The sequence below is a fragment of the Oncorhynchus clarkii genome, chromosome 3, assembly GCF_045791955.1.
Source record: "Oncorhynchus clarkii lewisi isolate Uvic-CL-2024 chromosome 3, UVic_Ocla_1.0, whole genome shotgun sequence".
Classification (NCBI taxonomy): domain Eukaryota; kingdom Metazoa; phylum Chordata; class Actinopteri; order Salmoniformes; family Salmonidae; genus Oncorhynchus; species Oncorhynchus clarkii.
In genome coordinates this window covers 53,461,782-53,485,469 of record NC_092149.1, presented here as the reverse complement: position 1 = coordinate 53,485,469, position 23,688 = coordinate 53,461,782, and the positions used below count along the sequence as shown (strand labels likewise).

Sequence of the window (23,688 nt, the reverse complement as noted above, 5' to 3'; positions counted from 1 at the left end):
GGTAGCCGTGCTGGTTAAGTGTGCCTTGGATTTTAAATAAATCACTGACAATGTCACCTGCAAAGCACCACCACACCATCACACATCATCCTCCATGCTTCACGGTGGGAACCACACATGTGTAGATCATCCGTTCACCTACTCTGCGTCTCACAAAGAAACGGCTGTTGGAACCAAAAATCTCAAATTTGCACTCGGTCTAATGTTCATTGCTAGTTTTTCTTGGCTAAAACAAGTCTCTTCTTCTTATTGGTGTCGTTTACTGTAGTAGCGGTTTCTTTGCAGCAATTCAACCATGAAGGCCTGATTCACACAGTCTTCTCTGAACAGTTGCTGTTGAAATGTGTCTGTTACTTGAACTCTGTGAAGCATCTATTTGGGCTGCAATCTGAGGTGCAGTTAATTCTAACAAACTTATCCTCATCATCAGAGGTAACTCTGGCGGTCCTCATGAGAGCCAGTTTCATCAAAGCGCTTGACGGTTTTTGTGACTGCACTTCTTGAAATGTTCCAGATTGACTGACCTTCATGTCGTAAAGTAATGATGGACTGTCATTTCGCTTTGCTTATTTGAGGTGTTCTTGCCATAATATGGACTTGGTCTTTTACCAAATAGGGCTATCTTCTGTATACCACCCCTACCATGTCACAACACAACTGATTTGCTCAAACGCATTAAGAATGAAATATATTCCACCAATTAACTTTTAACAAGGCACACCTGTTAATTGAAATGCATTCCAGATGACTATAGTGAATGCAAAGCTGTCATCAAGGCAAAGGGAGGCTACTTTGAAGAAACTCAAATATATTGTTTAACACATTTTTGGTTACTACCTGTTTCCATATGTGCTATTTCATAGTTTTAATGTCTGCTATTATTCTACAATGTAGAAAATAGTCAACATAAAGAAAAACCCTAGAATTAGGGTTTTGACTGGTACTGTATAATTGCTCTTTTTACTTTTATTTTGTACAATTTTATTTTTTACTTTTATTTGATGGACTTTGAGATCATTCTTGTAAACTCAGCAAAAATAAACGTCCTCTCACTGTCAACTGTGTTTATTTTCAGCAAACTTAACATGTGTAAATGTCCAACAGGTCCCAGACGTGATCAAAGGAATTGAGATCCGGGCTCTTCGCTGGCCATGCCAGAAAACGGACATTCCTGTCTTGTAGGAAATCCCGCACAGCACGAGCAGTATGGCTGGTGGCATTGTCATGCTGGAGGGTCATGTCAGGATGAGCCTGCAGGAAGGGTACCACATTAGGGAGGAGGATGTCTTCCCTGTAACGCACAGCATTGAGATTGCCTGCAATGACAACAAGCTCAGTCCGATGATGCTGTGACACATTGCCACAGACCATGATGGACCTTCCACCTCCAAATCGATCCCGCTCCAGAGTCCCACTCAAGGCACATTCACGCAGATGAGCGTGTGATCTTAATTGCCTACCGTCTATAAGCTGTTAGTGTCTTAACGACCGTTCCACAGGTGCATGTTCATGGTTCATTGAACAAGCATGGGAAACAGTGTTTAAACCCTTTACAATGAAGATCTGTTTCCAAATTACATACATGTTCATTTATACAGTCATTTGTGTTCAACATGCCCACACCTGGGATTTGAATGCACTACCTCTTGAGTCACAGCATGCCAATCTTCCTACTATTCCACCATGTCTGTGTCAGTAACTGATTTAACCTGTTTTGTTATTCTTTGCATTCTTTGCAAAGTAAATCTCAGCTCTGTTAAAAGTACACTCAAGAAAAACTTTTACATTTATCATAGTGATTAAGGAGTAACATTAAAACAGAGTAATATGCTCCACCAACGTTAGACAAGTATATGGAAAAAACTCAAATTGCTTAAATAAGTAAATCAAATCAATGATGATGAGAATAGTCAAGTGAACTGCTATTTGACAAGGTCATGGTGGTGTAGCAGGATGATTGCAATGTCATGAACCGAGAGGTTGTGAGTTCAAATTCCCAGGTGAGGACATGTTAAGTACTAATCATTGTGTAAATGAACAGGTGCAATGTAAGTTGGTTCAACGCACTGCATGTGTAAATAGTTCCACAGCCGTTGTTTAGTTAAAATGCCTAAAAATAATAATTTGTAGTTGAATGAAGATGTGAGACAAATTGAGCAAACACATGATTTTAAGTTGACGGAATGTTTGCCTACGTTTTTATCACGTTGGAGCTACGTTTGGGCCAACTAAAACTGTTAAGTTCAGGTAACACTTTGACCGAAAAGTTGAAAACAAAAAAAAATGCTTTGGAACCAGTTACTTGATAATATTTATTTGAAACAACTAGATTTGTGGGTGCTTTTTTTCTACAGTGAGGGAGGGCTCTGGGGCCTCATTTTATAAACATTGAGTACGCACAAAATATGCCCCAAAACATGGGTGCACCAGTTTTCACTCAAAAGTTGGAATTTATTACAACTGAACTTGAGGTGAGAATGTGCTTATCCTCCTGCAAACTTTAAACCACGTGTACGTATTGCAAGAAGGCAAAAGTAGCCGAGTAGTAGCTTTGTGCAGGAATGTGCCTATTAGATAGACTACTATAATTTCAAGTTTTTGCATCTGAAAGGGAGAGCGGTTTATTACATACAGTAGAATTTTACAGGTGATAAGACAGTTGATCTTTTGCATTGAAGTGTGTAGCTACCAACGTAAGTAGGCCTACTGTAGTTTTCATTTTTTTCAGAGTAAACAATGTTTCAGAATTCGCAGGCATAGCCTATTTAGATTTGGGGAAAAGTAAATGCCAATCATGATTGAATTCAAACTATCTGCAAGTACACAACAAAGTGCAATGTTTTTGTTTTTCACACAAGTATCACGTCCGGATCTGTTTCACCTGTCCTTGTGATTGTCTCCACCCCCTCCAGGTGTCACTTATTTTTCCCAGTGTATTTATCCCTGTTTTTCCTGTCTCTCTGTGCCAGTTCGTCTTGTATGTTTCCAAGTCAACCAGCAGTTTTACAGTTCTCTTGCTTTTTGCATTCTGCTTTTTCTAGTCCTCCCGGTTTTGACCCTTGCCTGTTTCTGGACTTTGTACCCGCCTGCCTGACTAATCTGCCTACCTTGAACACGAGCCTGTCTGCCACTCTGTACCTCCTGGACTCTGATCTGGTTTTGATCTTTTTGCCTGTCCATGACCAATATCTTGCCTACCCCTTTGGATTAATAAACATTGTAAGACTCCAACCATATGACTCCTGTATCTGCATTTGGATCTTACCTTTCGCCTTGATAACAAGTTTAGATACAATGGCGCCCTGGAGGAGATAGCTACTGTTTTACGGTCTCCTAACCAATTTTGCTAATGTGTGTGCTTTTTCTGTGTTTTTTGTAACTTATTTTGTACATAATGTTTCTGCCACTGTCTCTTATGACCGAAAAGAGCATTTAGATATCAGGACAGCGATTACTCACCACGTACTGGAAAACACATTTTCTTTAACAAGTCGGACACAAAGAATTTTTTTCAGACACCAGACTAGGCCCTCATTCCCGTCATTCGCAGGAAAAAGAGACAGAGATATCGGGGACGTAGGTTGGGGTGCCTTGTAAGGATCCGACAGCGAGTGTGTAATCTGCCTTCACTATCAGTCCTATTAGCCAACGTACAATCATTGGATAACAAAATAGATGAACTACGAACACGTATATCCTACCAACGGGACATTAAAAACTGTAATATCTTATGTTTCACCGAGTGGTGGCTGAACTACGACGTGAATAACATACAGCTGGTGGGTTTTATGCTGCATCAGCAAGATAGAACAGCTGCCTCAGGTAAGACAAGGTGTGGCATTCTGTGTATATTTTTAAACAACAGCTGGTGCACAAAATCTAATAGTAAGGAAGTATTGAGGTTTTACTCACCTAAGGTAGAGTATCTCATGCTAAGCTGTAGACCACACTATTTAGCAAGGGAGTTTTAATCTATATTCTTCGTAGCTGTCTATTTACCACCACAAACCCATACTTGCACTAAGACCCCAATCAATGAGCTGTATACGGCCATAAGCAATCAGGAAAACGCTCATCCAGAGGCAGCGCGGCCATAAGCAATCAGGAAAACGCTCATCCAGAGGCAGCGCTCCTAGTGGCCGGGGACATTAATGCAGGGAAACTTAAATCCGTTTTACCAGCATGTTAAATGTGCAACCAGAGGGAAAAAAACTCTAGACCACCTTTACTCCTCCTGATTCCTGCTTACAAGCTAAAACTAAAATAGGAAGCACCAGTGACTCAGTCAATAAAGAAGTGGTCAGATGACGCAGACTGGAATATGTTCCAGGATTCTTCCGATGGCATTGAGAAGTACACCACATCAGTCACTGGCTTCATCAATAAGTGCATCGATGACGTCGTCCCCACAGTGACTGTAATGTGCATACCCCAACCAGAAGCCATGGATTACAGGCAACATTCGTACAGAGCAAAAGGGTAGAGCTGCTGCTTTCAAAGAGGGGGACTCTAACCCAGAAACTTATAAGAAATCCTGCTATAACCTTCGACGAACCATCAAACAGGTAAAGCATCAATACAGGACAAAGATTGAATCGTACTACACCGGCTCCGACGCTCGTCGGATGTGGAAGGGCTTGCAAACTATTTCAGACTACAAAGGTAAGCACAGCCGACGAGCTGCCCAGTGACATGAGCCTATCAGACAAGCAAAATTACTTCTATACTCGCTTCAAGGCAAGCAACACTGAAGCATGCATGAGAGCATCAGCTGTTTCGGACGACTGTGTGATCACGCTCTCCATAGCCAATGTGAGTAACACCTTTAAACAGGTCAACATTTACAAGGCCAAAGGGCCAGACGGGTTAACAGGAGGTGTAGTCCGAGCATGTGCAGACCAACTGGCAAATGTCTTCACTGACATTTTCAACCTGTCCCTGACTGAATACCAACATGTTTCAAGCAGACCGTGTGCCCAAGAACACTAAGGTAACCCGCCTAAATGACTACCAACCCGTAGCACTCACGTCTGTAGCCATGAAGTGCTTTGAAAGAATGGTCATGTCTCACATCAACACCATTATCCCAGAAACCCTAAACCCACTCCAATTTGCATACTACCCCAACACATCCACAGATGACCCAATTTCTATTGCACTCCAGACTGCCCTTTCCCACCTGGACAAAAGGAACACCTATGTGAGAATGCTATTCATGGAATACAGCTCAGCGTTCAACACCATAGTGCCCTCAAAGCTCATCACTAAGCTAAGGACCCTGGGACTAAACTCCTCCCTCTGCAACTGCATCCTGGACTTCTTGAAGGGCCACCCCCAGGTGGTAAGGGTAGATAACAACACATCCGCTATGCTGATCCTCAACACGGGGGCCCCTCAGGGGTGCGTGCTCAGTCCCCTCCTGTACTCCCTGTTCACTGATGACTGCATGGCCAGGCACGACTCAACACCATCATCAAGTTTGCCGATGAAACAACAGTGGAAGGCGTGATCATCGACAATGATGAAACAGCCTATAGGGAGGAGGTCAGAGACCTGGCCGTGTGATGCCAGGTTAACAACCTCTCCCTCTTCGTGATCAAGACAAATGAGATGATTGTGGACTACAGGAAAAGGAGGACTGAGCACGCCTGGGCTGTAGTGGAGTAGGTTGAGAGCTTCAAGTTCCTTGCTGTCCACATCGCCAACAAACTATCATGGTCCAAACACACCAAGACAGTCGCGAAGAGAGCACGACAAAACCTATTCCCCCTCAGGAGGCTGAAAGAATTTGGCATGGGTCCTCAGATCCTGAAAAAGTTCTATAGCTGCACCATCGAGAGCATCCTGACTGGTTGCATTACTGCCTGGTATGGCAACTGCTCGGCCTCTGACCGCAAGGCACTACAGAGGGTAGATCGTATGGCCCAGTACATCACTGGGGCCAAGCTTCCTGCCTTTCAGGACCTCTATACCAGGCGGTGTCAGAGGAAGGCCCTACAAATTGTGAAAGACTACAGCCACCCTAGTCATAGACTGTTCTCTCTGCTTCTGCACGGAAAGCGGTACCAGAGTGCCAAGTCTAGGTCCAAAAGGCTTCTCAACAGCTTCTACCCACAAGCCATAAGACTCCTGAACAGCTAATCAAATGGCCACCCAGACTATTTCAATTGTCGTCGTCCCCCCTCTTTTACGCTGCTGCTACTCTCTGTTTATTATCTATGCATAGTCACTTTAACTACCTACAAGTACATATAACCTCCAGCCACCCTAGTCATAGACTGTTCTCTCTGCTTCTGCATGGAAAGCGGTACCAGAGTGCCAAGTCTAGGTCCAAAAGGCTTCTCAACAGCTTCTACCCCCAAGCCATAAGACTCCTGAACAGCTAATCAAATGGCTATCCAGACTATTTCAATTGTCGTCGTCCCCCCTCTTTTACGCTGCTGCTACTCTCTGTTTATTATCTATGCATAGTCACTTTAGCTCTACCTACATCTCGACTAACCGGTGCTCCCGCACATTGACACTGTACCGGTGTCCCCTGTATATAGCCTCCCTACTGTTATTTTACTGCTGCTCTTTAATTATTTATTTGTTTTTTTTATTTATGTATTTTTAACACAAATTTTTCTTAAAACTGCATTGTTGGTTAAGGTCTAGAATGTAAGCATCAAGGTCTACACCAGTTGAATTCGACGCATGTGACAAATAAAATTTGATTTGATTTGAGATACAGCAAAATATTCTGCCAACCCCTCCAAAAACATTTGATCAAGGTTGCCATGCATTGCTATTTTGTTAGATACTGTCTTGGCCAAATTCCAATACTTCTAATGTATATAGCAAATATACAAAAAAATGTCACCATAAAACCATGAATTATGGGCATTTTTTCAGGCGGAGTTATGCTGGTTCACACGTCCACAGTTTCATGAACAGGTCTGATTTATAACAGGAAACTTGTGTGTTTCTAAATCTCAATATTTTTGTGTGAGTGCAGTCTTTTCAGAAATGGCACACGCAGATATTTAGTGTTAAATTTACGCAATGGCTATAAATGAGGCCCCAGGTCTGGTGACTCTTACCCTCATGCCCTCGAAGCGGGACAGCGCTCTCAGGGGCCTCAGCGCTCGCAGCGTCCTCAGGGACTTGATGGCACTCAGCTCAGCGTAGCCCAGGGCGTTGGCCACAAGGCTGACCAAAGAGACCTGTAAACAGAATGATGTCATCATGAGACACGTGACTAGCTGATTGACACTCAGCGGAGGCAGAGCCTCTGTCTCAAAGATATAAACCAGGAAATGGGTCACTGTCTCGCCTTGACTACATTACAGTATCATTTCAACAATGAAACAACAATACAATGTCTTTGCAATTACAAGCTGATTTTGATATCGCATTGGACACTAAGAACTTGGCTTAAGCAGAAAAATCCTTTGGAGCACTCAAATAAACGGTCTATATTTCTCAGTTCATAAAATATTTTGAAGTGGTCCTAAAGCCAGAGTCTACTTCGGTTGAGGTGAAAAAGACACTATAATCTTTTCCCGTACAGTACCAGTGAAAAGTTTGGACACTCATTCAAGGGTTTCTTTATTTTTACTATTTTCTACATTGTAGAATAATAGTGAAGACATCAAAACTATGAAATAGCACATCTGGAATCCTGTATCCTGTAGTAACCAAAAAAGTGTTAAACAAATCAAAATATATTTTATATTTGAGATTCTTCAAAGTAGCCACCCTTTGCCTTGATGACAGCTTTGCACACTCTTGGCATTCTCTCAACAAGGTGTGCCTTGTTAAAAGTATGTGGAATTTTTTCCTTCATGCATTTGAGCCAATCAGTGGCGTTGTGACAAGTTAGTGGTGGTATACAGAAGATAGCCCTATTTGGTAAAAGTCCATATTATGGCAAGAACATCTCAAATAAGCAAAGACAAATGACAGTCCATCATAACTTTGTCACGAACCGGCTCGTAGCCCTTAACAAAAAGGGAGACAACGCAGAGATCTAGTAATAACAAACATATATTTATTAACTAAAGTAAACTAAAAACAATTAACAATGGTGTGTGCAGTAGTGTAAGTGAGTGGTTGCATGCATATATGGTGATAATGAGGGGTGTTGAGATGTGCCAAAACAAACCACAAAATGCCACAACCAAAAATAACAGTCTGTGTGGAGAGAGCCTCCTAAATGTATGGCGGAAAGGTGTATTTATCCCCGGGATACACCGGGGCCCAGGTGTCCCATTTAGCTGACGACACTCCCGGCTCCACTCATTGGCATCCTATTAAGGAAAACAAGAGCAATGAGAACGAATTCGGCAAGAGAGAAGGTCAGTCAGTCCGGAAAATTTCAAGAACATTGAAAGTTCCTTCAAGTGCAATCGCAAAAACCATCAAGAGCTAGGATGAAACTGGCTCTCATGACCGCAACAGGAAAGGAAGATCCAGCGTTACCTCTGCAGAGGATAAGTTCATTAGAGTTAACTGCACCTCAGATTGCAGCCCAAATAAATCCTTCACAGAGTTCAAGGAACAGACCAATCTCAACATCAGCTGTTCAGAGGAGACTGCGTGAATCAGGCCTTCATGGTCGAATTGCTGCAAAGAAACGACTACTAATGGACACCAATAATAAGAAGAGACTTCCTTGGGCCAAGAAACATGAGCAATTGACATTACACTGGTGGAAATCTGTCCTTTGGTCTCAGTCCAAATTTTAGATTTTTTGGTTCCATGTCTTTGTGTGACGCAGAGTAGGTGAACGGATGATCTCCGCATGTGTGGTTCCCAGCATTCGTTTGCATTCGTTATTTCATAGTTTTGATATCTTCTACAAAGTAGAAAATCATAAAAATAAAGAAAAACCCTTGAATGAGTGTCAAGTGTCAGGACTTTTGACTGGTACTGTATATGTACAGTGCATTCGGAAAGTATTCAGACCCCTTGACTTTTTCCACATTTTGGTATGTTACAGCCTTATTCGAAAATGCAGTAAATATTATTTTTCCTCATCAATCTACACACAGTACCCCATAATGACAAAGGAAAAACAGGTTTTTAGAAATGTTTGGAAATGTATTAAGAATAAAAGGTGAACAGGTTTTCATAGAGGATCTCACTGTACTTTGCTCCGTTCATCATTCCCTCGATCCTGATTAGTCTCCCAGTCCCTGCCGCTGAAAAACATTGCCACAGCATGATGCTGTCACCACCATGCTTCATCGTAGGGATGCTGCCAGGTTTACTTCAGATGTGACGTTGGCATTCAGGCCGAAGAGTTCAATCTTGGTTTCATCAGACCAGAGAATCTTGTTTCTCATCGTCTGAAAGTCTTTAGGTGCCTTTTTGGCAAACTCCAAGCGGGCTGTCATGTGCCTTTTACTGAAGAGTGGCTTCCGTCTGGCCACTCTACCATAAAAGCCTGATTGGTGGAGTGCCTCAAAGATGGTTGTCCTTCTGGAAGTTTCTCCCATCTCCAGAGAGGAACTCTGGAGCTATGTCAGAGTGACCATCGGGTTGTTGGTCACCAGCCTGACCAAGGCCTTTCTCCCCCGATTGCTCAGTTTGGCCGGGCGGCCAGCGCTAGGAAGAGTCTTCTTCTATTTAAGAATGATGGAGGCCACTGTGTTCTTGGGGACCTTTAATGCAAAATAATTTTTTTGGTACACTTCCCGAGATCTGTGCCTCAACACAATCCTGTCTCAGAGCTCTATGGACAATTCCTTCAACCTCATGGCTTGGACTTTGCTCTGACATGTATTGTCAACTGTGAGACCTTATATGTGTGCCTTTCGAAATCATGTCCAATCAATTGAATTTCCCACAGGTGGAGTCCAATCCAGTTGTAGAAACATCTCAAGGATGATCAATGGAAACAGGACGCACCTGAGCTCAATTTCGAGGTTCTGAATACTTACGTAAATTAGGTATTTCTGTTTTACATTTTTTTTAAATCCTATTTTTGTCATTATGGGGTACTGTGAGTAGATTGATGAGTATTTTTGTATATTTTTTTTTACATCCATTTTAGAATAAGGCTATAACGTAACAAAATGTGGAAAAAGTCAAGGGGTACTAATACTTTCCGAATGCACTGTATGTATCTTCTTTTTTTGTGCAAGTGAAGAGGTAGTTTAAAAAAATACCTACGTCAACAATAAGAAAGTCCAACCAGCACCAGGCGTTGGTGAAGTATTTGGCAAATCCATAGGCCACCCATTTCAGCAACATCTCCAGGATGAAGATGTAGGTGAAGACTTTGTCCGCAAACTCCAACACCGTCTTAATGGTCTTCCTCTGTTCGATGTAGATGTCCTCAAATGCCTTGGTGTAAACACAAGCCAATCCGATTATCACTTCCTATAACCCACACTAATCTCATACACCAGAGCAGCTGCTGCTGCCTCATCAGATCTGTTACCAGTTAATTCTGTGTCAAGGGATCACAGAATGGTCAATTACACAGTACTAAGCGCTTTGAAAAATAGAACAACCCTCACAGCATTTCTACTCCATTGTTTCTCACAAGGGTACTACTGTAAGTCAGACAATGGAAGAGAATCTGCCTGCCCTCTCTCTCGTAGCTTCAGATCCTTCCCCAAATCATTACTTCCCCACTCACCAGCGCTCCACTGCTGAGCAGGATCATGAAGATGATAAAGCTCTCAAACCAGTTGTGCTCCACTATCCTGAAGCAGGTCTTCCTCAACGTCCACCACATCTTCCACTTGCCCTCCTCAACGTTCACTTGGCAGCATTGGAATCTACGGACACAGCCTGAAAGCAGACAGCATAGCTAAACAGATTATACTTCTGTTATAAAGTTCACCTCATTCCCAGAGAAATTCCCATGACGCATGTCTAACTATGTTCTGATCAGACCAATTCTGTTTCTGGGTTCCAGCTCGTTATGTCTGAAGCCTTTCGCAAAAAAAACAGTATCCACATCTTGAGACGTAGCCTATTGTATCTCTCACCATCAGTGAAGCATCCTTCAGCTTCCATGGACTCCTCAGGCTCCATGTCCACCGAGCCCTCTCTCTCTCCTGGGGGCCTGATGTCCACTGTACTGCCCTCTGATGAGCTCAGTGGACGGTCTTTACTTAGCTGCTGCAAGGGGAGCGAAGCCACAGCAACATTAGCATAGCACACCCGTGACAGGGCCTGGGACGCTAGCATTTGCCCGGGAGCCTCATTACAATGGATCACCCAGTGATGCAAGGGTGCTTGCCATATGTAAGCTCACAGGGCCTTTCTTTAGAGTTGTATCATTTCATGCAGAATCAATCAAAAGTACCTACAGACTTAGGAGATGAGACACGTATAGTTTGCAAAGTCCAATTGTAGGCTAAGAGATGCTGGTATATGAGCACTGTTAGAAAATATATTTGTATCTTGATAAAGGCTGTAGGTAAAAATGATTTAACTTTAGTCATATGGCATGCGTTCTCTAAAAGTGCGTGTTTGAACCAAGCTTGTGATCTTAATGATAGAACATGTGTGCTCCGGTATTTTCATGTCCAGGACTTTTTGACCCAAACAAACCAGTTTTTTCCCCTCCCTTTACATTTCCCTCATTGACATGAAAACACATATGTCCAGTTGCTAATCAGTAGACAAGCCTCATTCATTTTAAAAAGAGGGTCGCCTGCATTAGCTTAACAGCAGATATAACAGTGTTGTGCACTTTAACCAAGACAGGCACTAAGGAGTCTGCATTCCAGGCTAGTGTCAGATTAGGACCGCCTAATCACTCAAACCTTCCCTGGAGACAGGGCATTAAACACCCAGGACGAGATAAGTTGACAGAGTAGCGTGATCTTACTGGGGAAATAATGTAGTTATAGATCCTATATGGTTTTACAAAGGCCTTTGTGGTTTTTGGACCCATGTGGATCACACAATAAACCAGCAGCATACCACCCTGTATCCCCCTGCTGGCTTGCCTCTAAAAGCAAAGCCCCCCCCCCAGTGATTGGGGACATTGCCCGGTGTAGGGTGCTGTCTTTCGTTTCGGGATGGGACGTTAAACGGGTGTCCTGACTCTGCATTCACTAAAAGATCCCATGGCACTTATCGGAAGTGTAGGGGTGTGAAACCCATTGTCCTGGCTAAATGTCCAATCTGGACCTCATACCATCATGGCCACCTAATCATCCCCAGCTTCCAATTGGCTCAATTATCCCCTCTCCTCTCCCCTGTAACTATTCTACAGGTCATTTGTGTAAATGTATGTGGTCTCAGTCAACTTAACTGGTAAAATAAGGGTAAAAAAAAATGCCTCCAATGTCGTTCTGCCCCTGAACAGGCAGTTAACCCACTGTTCCTAGGCCGTCATTGAAAATAAGAATTTGTTCTTAACTGACTTGCCTAGTTAAATAAAGGTTATTTTTTTTATTTTTTTTTAAAATTTGACAATAAAAAATAGTCCTTAGAAAATATCCTAAATACAGTGTAATAACTAGAGGAAGGCTGGTTTTCGAAGAGGTGTGCTGGATTACAAAATGTATCAACTTCACCATGCACCATCTAATACTCTTGACAATATTCAAACATGGGCCAATTGTATGAGGTATGTCAATACAGCTTATTCACCGTCTATCCTCAAGCACTTGGTGTCTTTCTACTGGGTGTGTCTTCCAACAGCCTTGAACTGAGAGCAGCCTTAATGCCTTTCTGGAGAGTGCAACAGCACTGAGCTGTCATGGGACCCAGCTAATGCAGAATGGGGAATGATGTGCATGCTACGATGATATATGCGCTGAATACTCCATTTGACTAAGCTACCGGAATCATAGAGATGTTTGACCTTCAATTTTGGTACTGTTGTAGGCACTACGATATCTTCTCATTACCATATACTGTACAGTATACTCTACTGTTTTTAGTAGTAACTCAAGAAGTTGCACCTCTTTTGGACTTCAGCTTATTCAGCTACCTAAGTAAAATATGATTAGTCATTACCATATAAGTAGTATTTATACTCTGTATTCTTACTTGCACATCATTAATAACGGTATGCCTACTAACAACAATATTCATTTTGGAAACTCAGCTGATTGAAATAATGATGGTCCTTTTAAAAACAAATATTTGTAATCATCTGCTTTCATCATTCCATTATGGATCGTATTCGTCAAATTAAAATGCCATATTACATGTTTGGGCTGTGAACCATTCCTCCAATGAATTTTGATCTTCAAAATCCATTACTCTACAGCATATCAGTCAGATTTGTAAAGCTCCGGGTTCTCTCTGGCTGCTGAGCAATCCAGCCCCCCCAAAACCAAACCAAAGGAACCAAACAAAATAATAACCATGGGCTGAACTATTGATGGAAACGGTGGTGTTGATCATTCATTAAAAAAATTATTGCAAAGAAGCCTTATATCAAAAATGAAATAAAAATATTATCAGGGCTGGCAGCATCAGAACGGCTGCTGAACAAATATAAATGAAGTAGGGAGGAAAGTATGATCAAGCAGAAACAAAACATAGATGAGCAATCCAATACAAAGGTTGTTCTTTTGTTGGTAAATGGAATAGGCAACCTCCATGGTTAGTGTTATGGACAATAAAGTGGTCTTACAAGTCTCCTCTCATTGAAAACCGTGAGAGCGTCTGTGAAACAGCTGCAATAACAAATGGGGTTAAGTGTGGTAAGTTACTGTGCCACATGCTACCTTGTCTGGGAGCAAAGCATGTTAGTCACATATTAACCTCTCAGAAAATACACTTGGTGTAGAAGATACAGTCTCACCAAATTTACAAAAGTCATCATTGTTAAATGATACAAATGATAAATAGTAATTACAGCACCATAACAACATGAACAGCAGAGTACAACAACATCAGCTAAATACCACCGTAACAGTGACATTTTATGATTGTCTGACTACAATGTTACCATAGATACTAATTCACAGTAGGCCCTCAGTTTATACCATATTCAGAGAGAGAGAGAGAGAGAGAGAGAGAGAGACAGAGAGAGAGAGAGACAGAGAGAGAGAGATGAATGGGCCTATCTACTACAACACAAGGCATTAAAGCTCCCTAAAGAGGAGGATGTAGCTGCAGAGCACTTAGACTTAAATGGCACATAATGTCATTTGAAGACTAGTATTTTCCTGTCTCTCTAGCTTCTCCTCGTTAAAGGGTCATGGTATACAGGGACTCCAGAGGATCCATAATGTCACATGCGCATGCTTTGCTTGCCATGTACCGTGGGTTAAGTGCACCAGCATGACCACTGCAATGGAAGATCCTACTTATCTTAAGCAATAGATGCATCCGCAGTGGACCACACCACAGCCAATATCTGAATCGGTCTTCATCCATCGTTTCTATTCTATTTGCCTCGCGCTCTATTCTGTCAGCCCATAAAATCAGAAGCCATAGATCGGGAGACATTACAGAAACGTAGTAATCACTAATGGCCCAAGCTTAACATGAGGTATGCGAAATTACCCCCGACTTGCATATCTCTCGTTGACGTCAATCCAGCACATGATCTAAAACTGTGATGAGGGAACTGGAGGGACTACATGTTATTGTTCCCTGGATGAAAATATAATGACAGTATTTTCATCATTGCGCATCATTTTGGGGAACTCCCTGACATATGCGGCGGTTCTGCGTCCATAACTTGCAACTGATTGACACCGCCCAGTGAACAGCGAGTGAAAGGCCAGCAATTCCCGCTTCCTAAGCTCTAATGTGCCAAACACACAATATTACCCGATCATATCTGAGCACCACCTGGCTCTGGCTGTCACCATTTTCAGACACTGCATCACTTGGAAAAAGTGAAATGGTCTCTAATGAGTCATTCTAATGTAATTATGTTAGACAATGTGGACAAACAAGAGCAAACAAGCAGATATTTGCATGATATTACTGTCTTTTTTCAGCTCATAAAGTCACTGTCTTTTTTTCAAATTGTAAACCTAGATCAACAGTTGATTTCAAACTAGGTACAAGAATCTCAGACTGTGTACTACTTCCACATAGAATCATGCCAGTCCAAACTAAGCGAACATGCTCACCTCTTTGCTTCCCTCTATGTCCGAGGAATCGCTGCTGAAGTCCTCAGTGTTGAGGTTTTCAAAGTCCGACTCCCCCACAGCGATGGGCACCGTGACGGTCAGACTGGGGTTGTGGATGAACTGCATGTAGTCAGTGTTGTCGTTGACTATGTACTTCCCAGCTGCATTGCTACCCACTCCCATGCCTACCCCACCGGTGGTGCCATTGTCATCCTTCACATATTCAGGGTCTTTCATGATCTCCACAGTGGTGTGGTTGGAGTTGTAGTTGGTTCTGTGGAGGTCATCCAGGGGCTTGTCCTCGTTCAGGCTCCCCTTCTTTTTCCTCAGACAGATGCTGTGGAAGGAGCGGCACACCAAGGCCTTGACAAAGGCGATGCCCTGGTGGATGCGGCCTATGGCCACCGTCAGATTGTTCATCTCGCTGTCATCATCCGTGGCCGCCAGGTTATCAGCACTGAACGAGCTCAGCAGCAGGGCCAGGAACAGATTCAGGACCTGCCACACACACACACACACACACACACACACACCCACACACACACACACACACACACACACACACACACACACACACACACAATGTTTGAAAGTTACTGTAATTGATAAAAACGTACAATGGATTAACAGTAATACAGATACAGTATAGAGCTGTAAACCTACCACCAGGTTCCCGATGACCATGACCATCATGAAGACGATGAGACACATGCTCTGGCCAGCCACCTCCATACAGTCCCACATGGTCTCGATCCACTCCCCACACAGCACCCGGAACACAATCAGGAAGGAGTGGAAGAAGTCATGCATGTGCCAGCGGGGCAGTGTGCAGTCTGTAGAGATCTTACATACACAGTCTCTGTAGTTCTTCCCAAACAGCTGCATGCCCACCACCGCGAAGATGAAGACGATGATGGCCAGGACCAGGGTGAGGTTACCCAGAGCCCCCACTGAGTTACCAATGATCTTGATCAGCATGTTCAGTGTGGGCCAAGACTTGGCCAGTTTGAACACTCTCAGCTGCATACAAAGATAAGAATAGGATTAATATTCATTGCTATTCCAATACGTTGACGTTTTACTTTTTACCAGTGATTATTGACTGAAACTGCAGCATATTGGATGCTGTGCTGTAGTGTCGATGCTCTTACCAATCGGAACGATCTGAGGACAGACATTCCAGACACGTTGGCCAAGCCAATCTCCATCAAGCTCAAACTGACAATGATACCATCAAATATATTCCAGCCTTCCTTAAAATAACAGTACGGATCCAAAGCAATAATCTTGAAACACATCTCAGCTGTGAAGATACCTGTGAACACCTGAGTAAAACAACACACAAAACAGTGACAACAGTAATTAACATGTCATGGCGATTCCAAAATGGCCGATTCAAAGTGATATGGCAAAAAACAATTGACGTGACTGCGTACCAGGTTTCCCACAGAAAGCATTTTTTTGAAATCCACAGACATTGAGTGGTGCTCCATAGCCATGAACACTGTGTTCAGAACAATACATATGGTGATAGTCAGGTCTACAAACGGGTCCATCACGATCATCTTGACTCTCTTCTTGATCCTCAGCCATGCCGGACAACAGTCCCAGATGAGGAAGGTGTTGGCGAACTTGTACCAGCAGGGAGGGCATTCCTGTCTCGACTCTTCAAGTTCTGATACATATAGAGGAGAAATAACCGAAAACATGTGTTTTATGAATGTGTCCTAATTTAGTCTATTCATGCTATTTGTTTTAGGGGGTGTCTAGGGCATGGTATAGTCATACACACCTTCCATAGTGTTAGTTATAACACTAGCTACACTGAAGGCCCTCTGCCTGGCCCCTGGGTCCTCCAGGAAGTTCATAGAGGCCTGGTACGATTCACATCGGGCCTTTCTGTACTCTGGCTCCGTAGTGTTGCCCTGGACGTACATAGATTCATCTGTTACATGAAGTTGCATCGTTTGGAAGCATCTTCCACGGATTGATAAGTCAACACAAACCAATTGCATCAGCAGTTGGCACAAAGTTACCACCAAAGATGGCCATGTTCAAGAGGCTTAATAATCGCTTAACCAGGATGTTATTATCTGTTAAACCCCCCCCCCCCAAAATACTGTATTTGCAAACACATCAATAGCAATACTGAAATAGGTTCGTACATATGTGGAATACATGACAATCTATATGAAAACTAGATCTGTTTAGACTGCCTTCTATTTCATTTGTTTAAACACATGTTATCTTTCAGTGTGTACATGTCGTGTATACCGTATAAGACCAAGGAAAACACGTGCAGTCAGAAAGAGAGAGAATGGAATGCAACAATAGACACACTAGAACACCACAGCAGAACCACAGTAGAGGCTCGGCAGGTGGAGACCGCACAGAGCTGGTCTAGGTCATCCAGGCTAAACCAAACTTCCTTACGTTGTCATCGGTAGAGGCTTTATCTACTGTCACCTCTGGCAGAAGGAGAACCTCAGGTGATGTGGGAAGTGAAGCCCTGCCCACCAGGGACACCACCCCATTGCAGTCCACGGAGCTGTGCTTCTTCCCATTGGCGGGCAACAGGACATGTGACGACATGCTGTTCTGGCTGAGGTTGCTGGAGCGCCGGTCGCTCCGCCGGGGGACAAACAGAGATCCCCGGCGACTGTCGTTGTCCTCGAAAGTACTGTTCTCGTCGTCGGCAAAGTCGTTCTCCGAGCCCATGTCTTGTGCTCGGTCCCGGAAGCTGAAGAGGCTTGCCTGGCTGTTTCGTCTGGATGAGAACAGGGGTCCACGGATACTCAGGAAGGACTGGGAGAGAAAGACATTCCTCAGTGCCTATCACTGGTATAAGCATGCGTTGAGAAGTGCAGTAATTTAAGATGGAAGAGCGGGTCCTGCAGATGATGATGATTGTGATGAAGATGACGCAATGATGTTGATTATCTCGAGGATGACCTCAGGGATAATATCAAAGGAAATGTGCAAGAGCATGAGGAAGAGGATAATGATGATTATGATGATAAGCACAATGCTGCTGCTTCTGCTGATGATGATAGGGATTATGATGATAAGGAAAATGTGGAATTGAGAGATGATGGTGCTGCTGAAAATGGAGAGGGTAGCGTACGATGATATTGATAATGATGATGAAAATAATGATGATGATTATGATGAGGATAAAATGTATCAAAAAGTAAACAAATAGAACTTAATATTGATGATGATGCAAGTAATCCGTACGATAATCAGGGGTAGACTCACTAAGGAGTGTGCAGCATGCACAACATTACAGCAATACAGCGAACACACAGCGTTTTGATTGCGAAAGGTAAAGATAGGGAAAAGGAGCAGGTTAAAAAAGAAGAGGAGCCTGACCTGGTGTGGTGTGGAACATCTCATGTCGTAGTTGAGCAGGTTGGAGGCATCTATGGAGAAGCGGAAACGACTCTTTTGCATACTGCCCTCAGACTCAGACCTGTGAAACTTGTCATTGTCCCCTCTCTCCTCCTCCTCTCTTTGCTTTTTCTTCTTGCGCCTGTTGCGTCTCTCTTTGGCACTCTTGGAACTGAGTTTGGAGGCCTCGGAGGAGGTGTCAGTGAGCTCCCCTCTCTCACTGAACTCCCCACTCTCAGCCGCTGTCACCGCTGCCGCCGCCTGTAAGCCAATCAACACAGAGAAACCACTGTCGTCAAGGGCAACACAAGACTCAGCAGCAGCACATCAGAAATGACAGAAAAATATTGGAAGCTTATGCAGGGCATTTTCAGGTCATGGTAAAAATAAGATAACACTAACAGTAACAATGATTTAAAACATTTGACTGTTAAAGACATTCCAAGGTTGTTGAAATGGGTGTGCTATAATTATGCAATAAGGCCAGAGGAGGTGTGGTATATGGCCAATATACTATGACTATGGGGCTGTTCTTACGCACGACGCAACGCGGAGTGCCTTGATATAGCCCTTAGCCGTGGTATATTGGCCATATATGACAAACCCAAGGTGCCTTATTTTTATTATAAGCTGGTTACCAACGTAATTAGAAGAGTAAAAATAAAATGTTTGTCACACCTGTGGTATAGAATCTGATATACCACGGTTTTCAGCCAATCAGCATTCAGGGCTTGAACCACCCAATTTATGATGGGATTTATATCGGTGACATTGTCATGTTCGCTGGAATAATTATCGGATCAAGGCGCAGCGGAGGTTGAGTTCCACATCTTTATTTCTAAGTGAAACTTAAGCAAAACAAAACAATAAAGAAACAACGAAACGTGACTAAGTGGTGCACATGCACACAACACAAAATAATATCCCACAAACACAGGTGGGAAAAACAGCTACTTAAATATGATCCCCAATTAGAGACAATGATTACCAGCTGCCTCTAACTGGGAATCATACAAATCACCATCATAGAAAATAAATAAACTAGATCACCCCCAGTCACACCCTGACCTACTTCACCATAGAGAAACAATAGCTCTCTATGGTCAGGGCGTGACTGACATATTGTACCTGTGCATCCTCCTGCTGTCTCTTCAGCTTCTGAAACTCCTCCTCCTTCTGCTGAGCCTCCTCAATGGTGGCCTGGTTCTGCTCGTCGTAGGCCATGGCAACCACAGCCAGGATTAGGTTGATAAGGTAGAAGGAGCCCAGGAAGATGACCAACACAAAGAAGATCATGTATGGCTTCCCAGCAGCCCTCAGGGTCTGGAAGAGCGACAGTGTGGAACAACACCGCTTATAACACATCTCTATCTCTCAGCGATACCCAAGAGATTCGCTACATATACTGTCAGAGCACAGAAGCTGGCTCAAATAGGTCTGTCCAATGACAACACAAGGAGTTCCTTCCACATGTTAAAAATAAAAAGCCTCCAATATCACATGGCATGAAGCAGACAAACCATAGCGTTTCATAGAGGGCCCAAAGCTTGGGCCCAAAGCCTGTTTTAGCCAGGGCAGCGCCATAGATGTAGCCTTGTGGAACCAGCCTGATCGCTGTGTTCACCATTCTGTAAATAGAATGGCAATCAGGCTGGTTCCACCAGGCTACCATTGAGGGCTTTCAACATTTTGAAGTAGTCAATTTGGTGGCAAACATTCCATATCTGCAGGTGGAAGTTAACTTCTTATGGCTGCAGGGGCAGTATTGAGTAGCTTGGATGAAAAGGTGCCCAGAGTAAACGGCCAGCTTCTCAGTCTCAGTTGCTAATATATGCATATTATTAGTGGTATTGGATAGAAAACACTCTAAAGTTTCCAAAACTGTCAAAATATTGTCTGTGAGTATAACAGAACTGATATTGCAGGCGAAACCCTGGGGAAAATCAAACCAGGAAGTGGCTTCTATTTTGAAAACTCCATGTTCCATAGCCTGCCTTTGCTCCATTTAAAGGGATATCAACCAGATTCCTTTTCCTATCGCTTCCTCAAGGTGTTGACAGTCTTCAGACATAGTTTCAGGATTTATTTTGAAAAATGAGTCAGAAAGATAACATCGCGTCAGGTGTTCGCATGAGTTTTGCAGCCATTGCCTTTCCCTCTCCTACTGAAAAATACAGTTGCGGTTGATATATTATCGATTATATATTTTAAAAACAACCTGAGGATTGATTATAAAAAATGTTTGACATGTTTCTGTGGACATTACAGAAACTATTTGGAATTTATCTGCGTTGTCATGACCGCTCTTTCCTGTGGATTTCTGAACATAACGCGCCAAACAAACGGTATTTTGGATATAAAAATAATCTTTATGGAACAAAAGGAACATTTATTGTGTAACTGGGAGTCTCGTGAGTGAAAACATCTGAAGATCATCAAAGGTAAACGATTAATTTGATTGCTTTTCTGGTTTTCGTGCCCAAGCAACTTGATGCTAGGTGTACATAATGTTTTGTCGAGTGATCGATTACCTTACACAAACACTTGGAATGCTTTCGCTGTAAAGCATATTTTCAAAATCTGACATGACAGGTAGATTAACAAAATGCTAAACTGTGTTTCGCTATATTGCACTTGTGATTTCATGAATATAAATATTTTGAGTAATATTATTTGAATGTGGCGCTATGCAATTCAGCGGTTGTTGATGACAATTATCCCGTTAACGGGATGGCAGCCATAAGAAGTTAATCACCAACCTTGGTTTTATACGGTTCCTGATTAGATTATACACTCCAGCAAAGTAGGGGGTGGTATGCACCTTATCAGTCTATTTAAAAACTGCCAGTACACTCAAAGAAGTAGAAGAGACAGAAATGGACTACTTTAACATGTAGATATTCCTCAAAGGTGCTGCCCATGCTGTCACAAAAGTGGCCATTGCAAAGGAGATGAGCTCTCTAGTACATCTCTATGAGACAGACCTGCTGGTAGAGGTTCTCCCAGTAGTCCTGAGTCATCAGTCTGAACAGAGACAGGAAGGCCCAGCTGAACGTGTCAAAACTGGTGTAGCCGTAATCTGGGTTCCGGCCCGCTTTGATGCACCAGAATCCCTCTGGGCACAGCCTACAACAAACAACAAGCCAATCATAATCCCTATCTCTGCATTCACAATATCTGGTTTTCACAATAAGTCTATTTTGATGTTAAAGCACAAAGACATGCACGAGGACAAGCCCACACGCACACACTCGCATGCATACGCAAACCACGCACACAAGCACAATTAATAGTGCATCCTGACGATCAGATACAAAGACAGTAATGTGGGCTCGATCTTACCCGGCACCACTGCCATTTCCACAAAGCAAAGCATCTTTTTTACCTGGGAGGTAGTAATAATTTTCTACAGGAAAAAGAGACAAAATCAATCTTTCGCCAACTGCAAAAAGAATAAATGATTTCCATCCTCAATACCTTCACACAGCATTGTAACTAGAGAACAGTTCAAAGTTTTATTCACAAAAAAAGCACTTTCTCTGGTCGTTAAAAATGCTCAATCTATTTTCTCCCCTCTTACCCCATGGTTGCCCAGGTCCTAGTGTTATGGCCATCAGGGTGCCACTGCCATTTCCCCCACTTGGGTGATGACTCAATACCCTCCGTGTTGACAAGCTAAACGTTCCACTAGTATCATCCACCAACAGGCAGTGTTATGATGAACCGCCAAACTACTTCCCACCAGAAGCTCTTACAAACCCCTCAGCCATTCCTGTCATTTTACATTACGCTCTTTAGCCAGGATCTGCTCGTTTGGCTGCTAGCAATGAGCTGTGACTCACACACTGTAGTCTGAGGCTAGTAGCATGGCCTTCACTAACCCTCCATTGACTGTCTGAAGCCAAAGAAACATGCTTACTGGGATCATTCGTGTAAGAGGTCCAGTTGAACGAGCTGGTCTTGTTGAGGTCCGTCCCATTAAAGTCGACTGAATCATCAAAGAGGTTGGTTGAGTTAAGAGGGATCCTTAAACATTTGTTTCTTAAATTCCCCATGAACAGCTGCAGCCCTACTAGGGCAAAGACACTTAGGCAGAATACAGTGAGGATCATCACGTCTGACAGTTTCTTCACTGACTGGATCAGCGCTCCCACAATGGTCTTCAGGCCTGCAGGACACGACAGAACCTCACTGTTATTCGCATAGGAGTCTTATACAGTGTATGCAAAGAAGACGCCTTCATTTGTACACAATGTAAACATCACAGCATGTCTGTTGCTTCATATGTTTAAAAAAAAAACAAATGTGTGGATGTGTCCAAAAGCAGCTGCTCATATAATTGTCAGAGATTGGAACGCTGGCAGTGCGGTCACATTCGACTGTCTCGATGGGTCGTACACCATGAGAATGTTTCATCTGTTACCCCATGTTCTTTTCTCCACTCGAATTATATGAGCCATGATAAGCACATCATCTTTTCTGACTAAGATCCAAATCCCAGTAATACCCGTACGTCTATAGCACACGTCCATTCATGACAATGTAGCTTAAAATGTCGTCTCTGCTTGCTCTATGGGTGATTATAAAAAAAATCAATGAGCTAAGGAAGTCCTACTCATAGTTGTTATAATGTCTGTCCAGGCAGTTCTGGCCACAAATTGACATATGTCACAGTAGTTTTTATACCTGTGTGTTATAAACCCTACTAAGAGCTTAGATCAGAAAAGGTGACTTTGAGTACAACAAGAAAAACATGCATGTCTGTGAGGGTGGGCCTGCGTCACAATCAGCTCTGACATATGACACACCCTTACATGTCTGTTGCTTCATATGTTTAAAAGAAAATAGTGTGGATGTGTCCAAAAGAAGCTGCTCATATAACTGTCAAAGATTGGTTTGCTGGCAATGCGGTGATACGTTCTACTGTCTCAATGGGTCGTACACCACGAGGATGAGGTTTCATCTGTTACCCCTAGGGTTGCAAAGGGAGGGTATATTACTGGAAACGTTCAAAGTTTACCAGTAAACTAAGAGATTTTTGGAATCATTCATTTATTATAATTATTTCAAGACATCTAGACATCATTTATTTCAAGACATCTAGTGGCCCTTTGGGGATATGTCTGTAATTATCTCTGACCTCTGTGTGGCCTTATCACATGTTAAATATATGACATCATTAAATAAGATGATTTAAAAATATAAAACAACAAAGCTGTAAAACATTATCTTAAATATAAACCAT

The 23,688-nt window shown here is 42.8% G+C and overlaps 1 protein-coding gene across 2 annotated transcripts in view; it reads right to left on the bottom strand.

The window, feature by feature from the left end:
* The window catches only part of LOC139397722 (sodium channel protein type 2 subunit alpha-like), a 54,580-nt gene that overhangs the window by 9,185 nt on the left and 21,707 nt on the right, over positions 1 to 23,688 (bottom strand). Inside the window, exons 6-20 of one of the 2 annotated variants that reach the window (XM_071144212.1) lie at positions 22,363 to 22,611; positions 21,786 to 21,849; positions 21,428 to 21,569; positions 19,572 to 19,766; positions 18,426 to 18,704; positions 17,520 to 17,858; positions 16,846 to 16,978; positions 16,490 to 16,728; positions 16,205 to 16,378; positions 15,717 to 16,073; positions 15,054 to 15,551; positions 10,986 to 11,118; positions 10,631 to 10,785; positions 10,159 to 10,332; positions 7,083 to 7,205 (exon numbers count right to left, since the gene is read on the bottom strand). In XM_071144212.1, coding sequence (XP_071000313.1) covers positions 7,083 to 7,205; positions 10,159 to 10,332; positions 10,631 to 10,785; positions 10,986 to 11,118; positions 15,054 to 15,551; positions 15,717 to 16,073; positions 16,205 to 16,378; positions 16,490 to 16,728; positions 16,846 to 16,978; positions 17,520 to 17,858; positions 18,426 to 18,704; positions 19,572 to 19,766; positions 21,428 to 21,569; positions 21,786 to 21,849; positions 22,363 to 22,611 — 3,254 coding nt within the window. The remainder of the gene's footprint in view (positions 1 to 7,082; positions 7,206 to 10,158; positions 10,333 to 10,630; positions 10,786 to 10,985; positions 11,119 to 15,053; positions 15,552 to 15,716; positions 16,074 to 16,204; positions 16,379 to 16,489; positions 16,729 to 16,845; positions 16,979 to 17,519; positions 17,859 to 18,425; positions 18,705 to 19,571; positions 19,767 to 21,427; positions 21,570 to 21,785; positions 21,850 to 22,362; positions 22,612 to 23,688) is intronic. The other variant, XM_071144211.1, reaches the window with a different exon arrangement.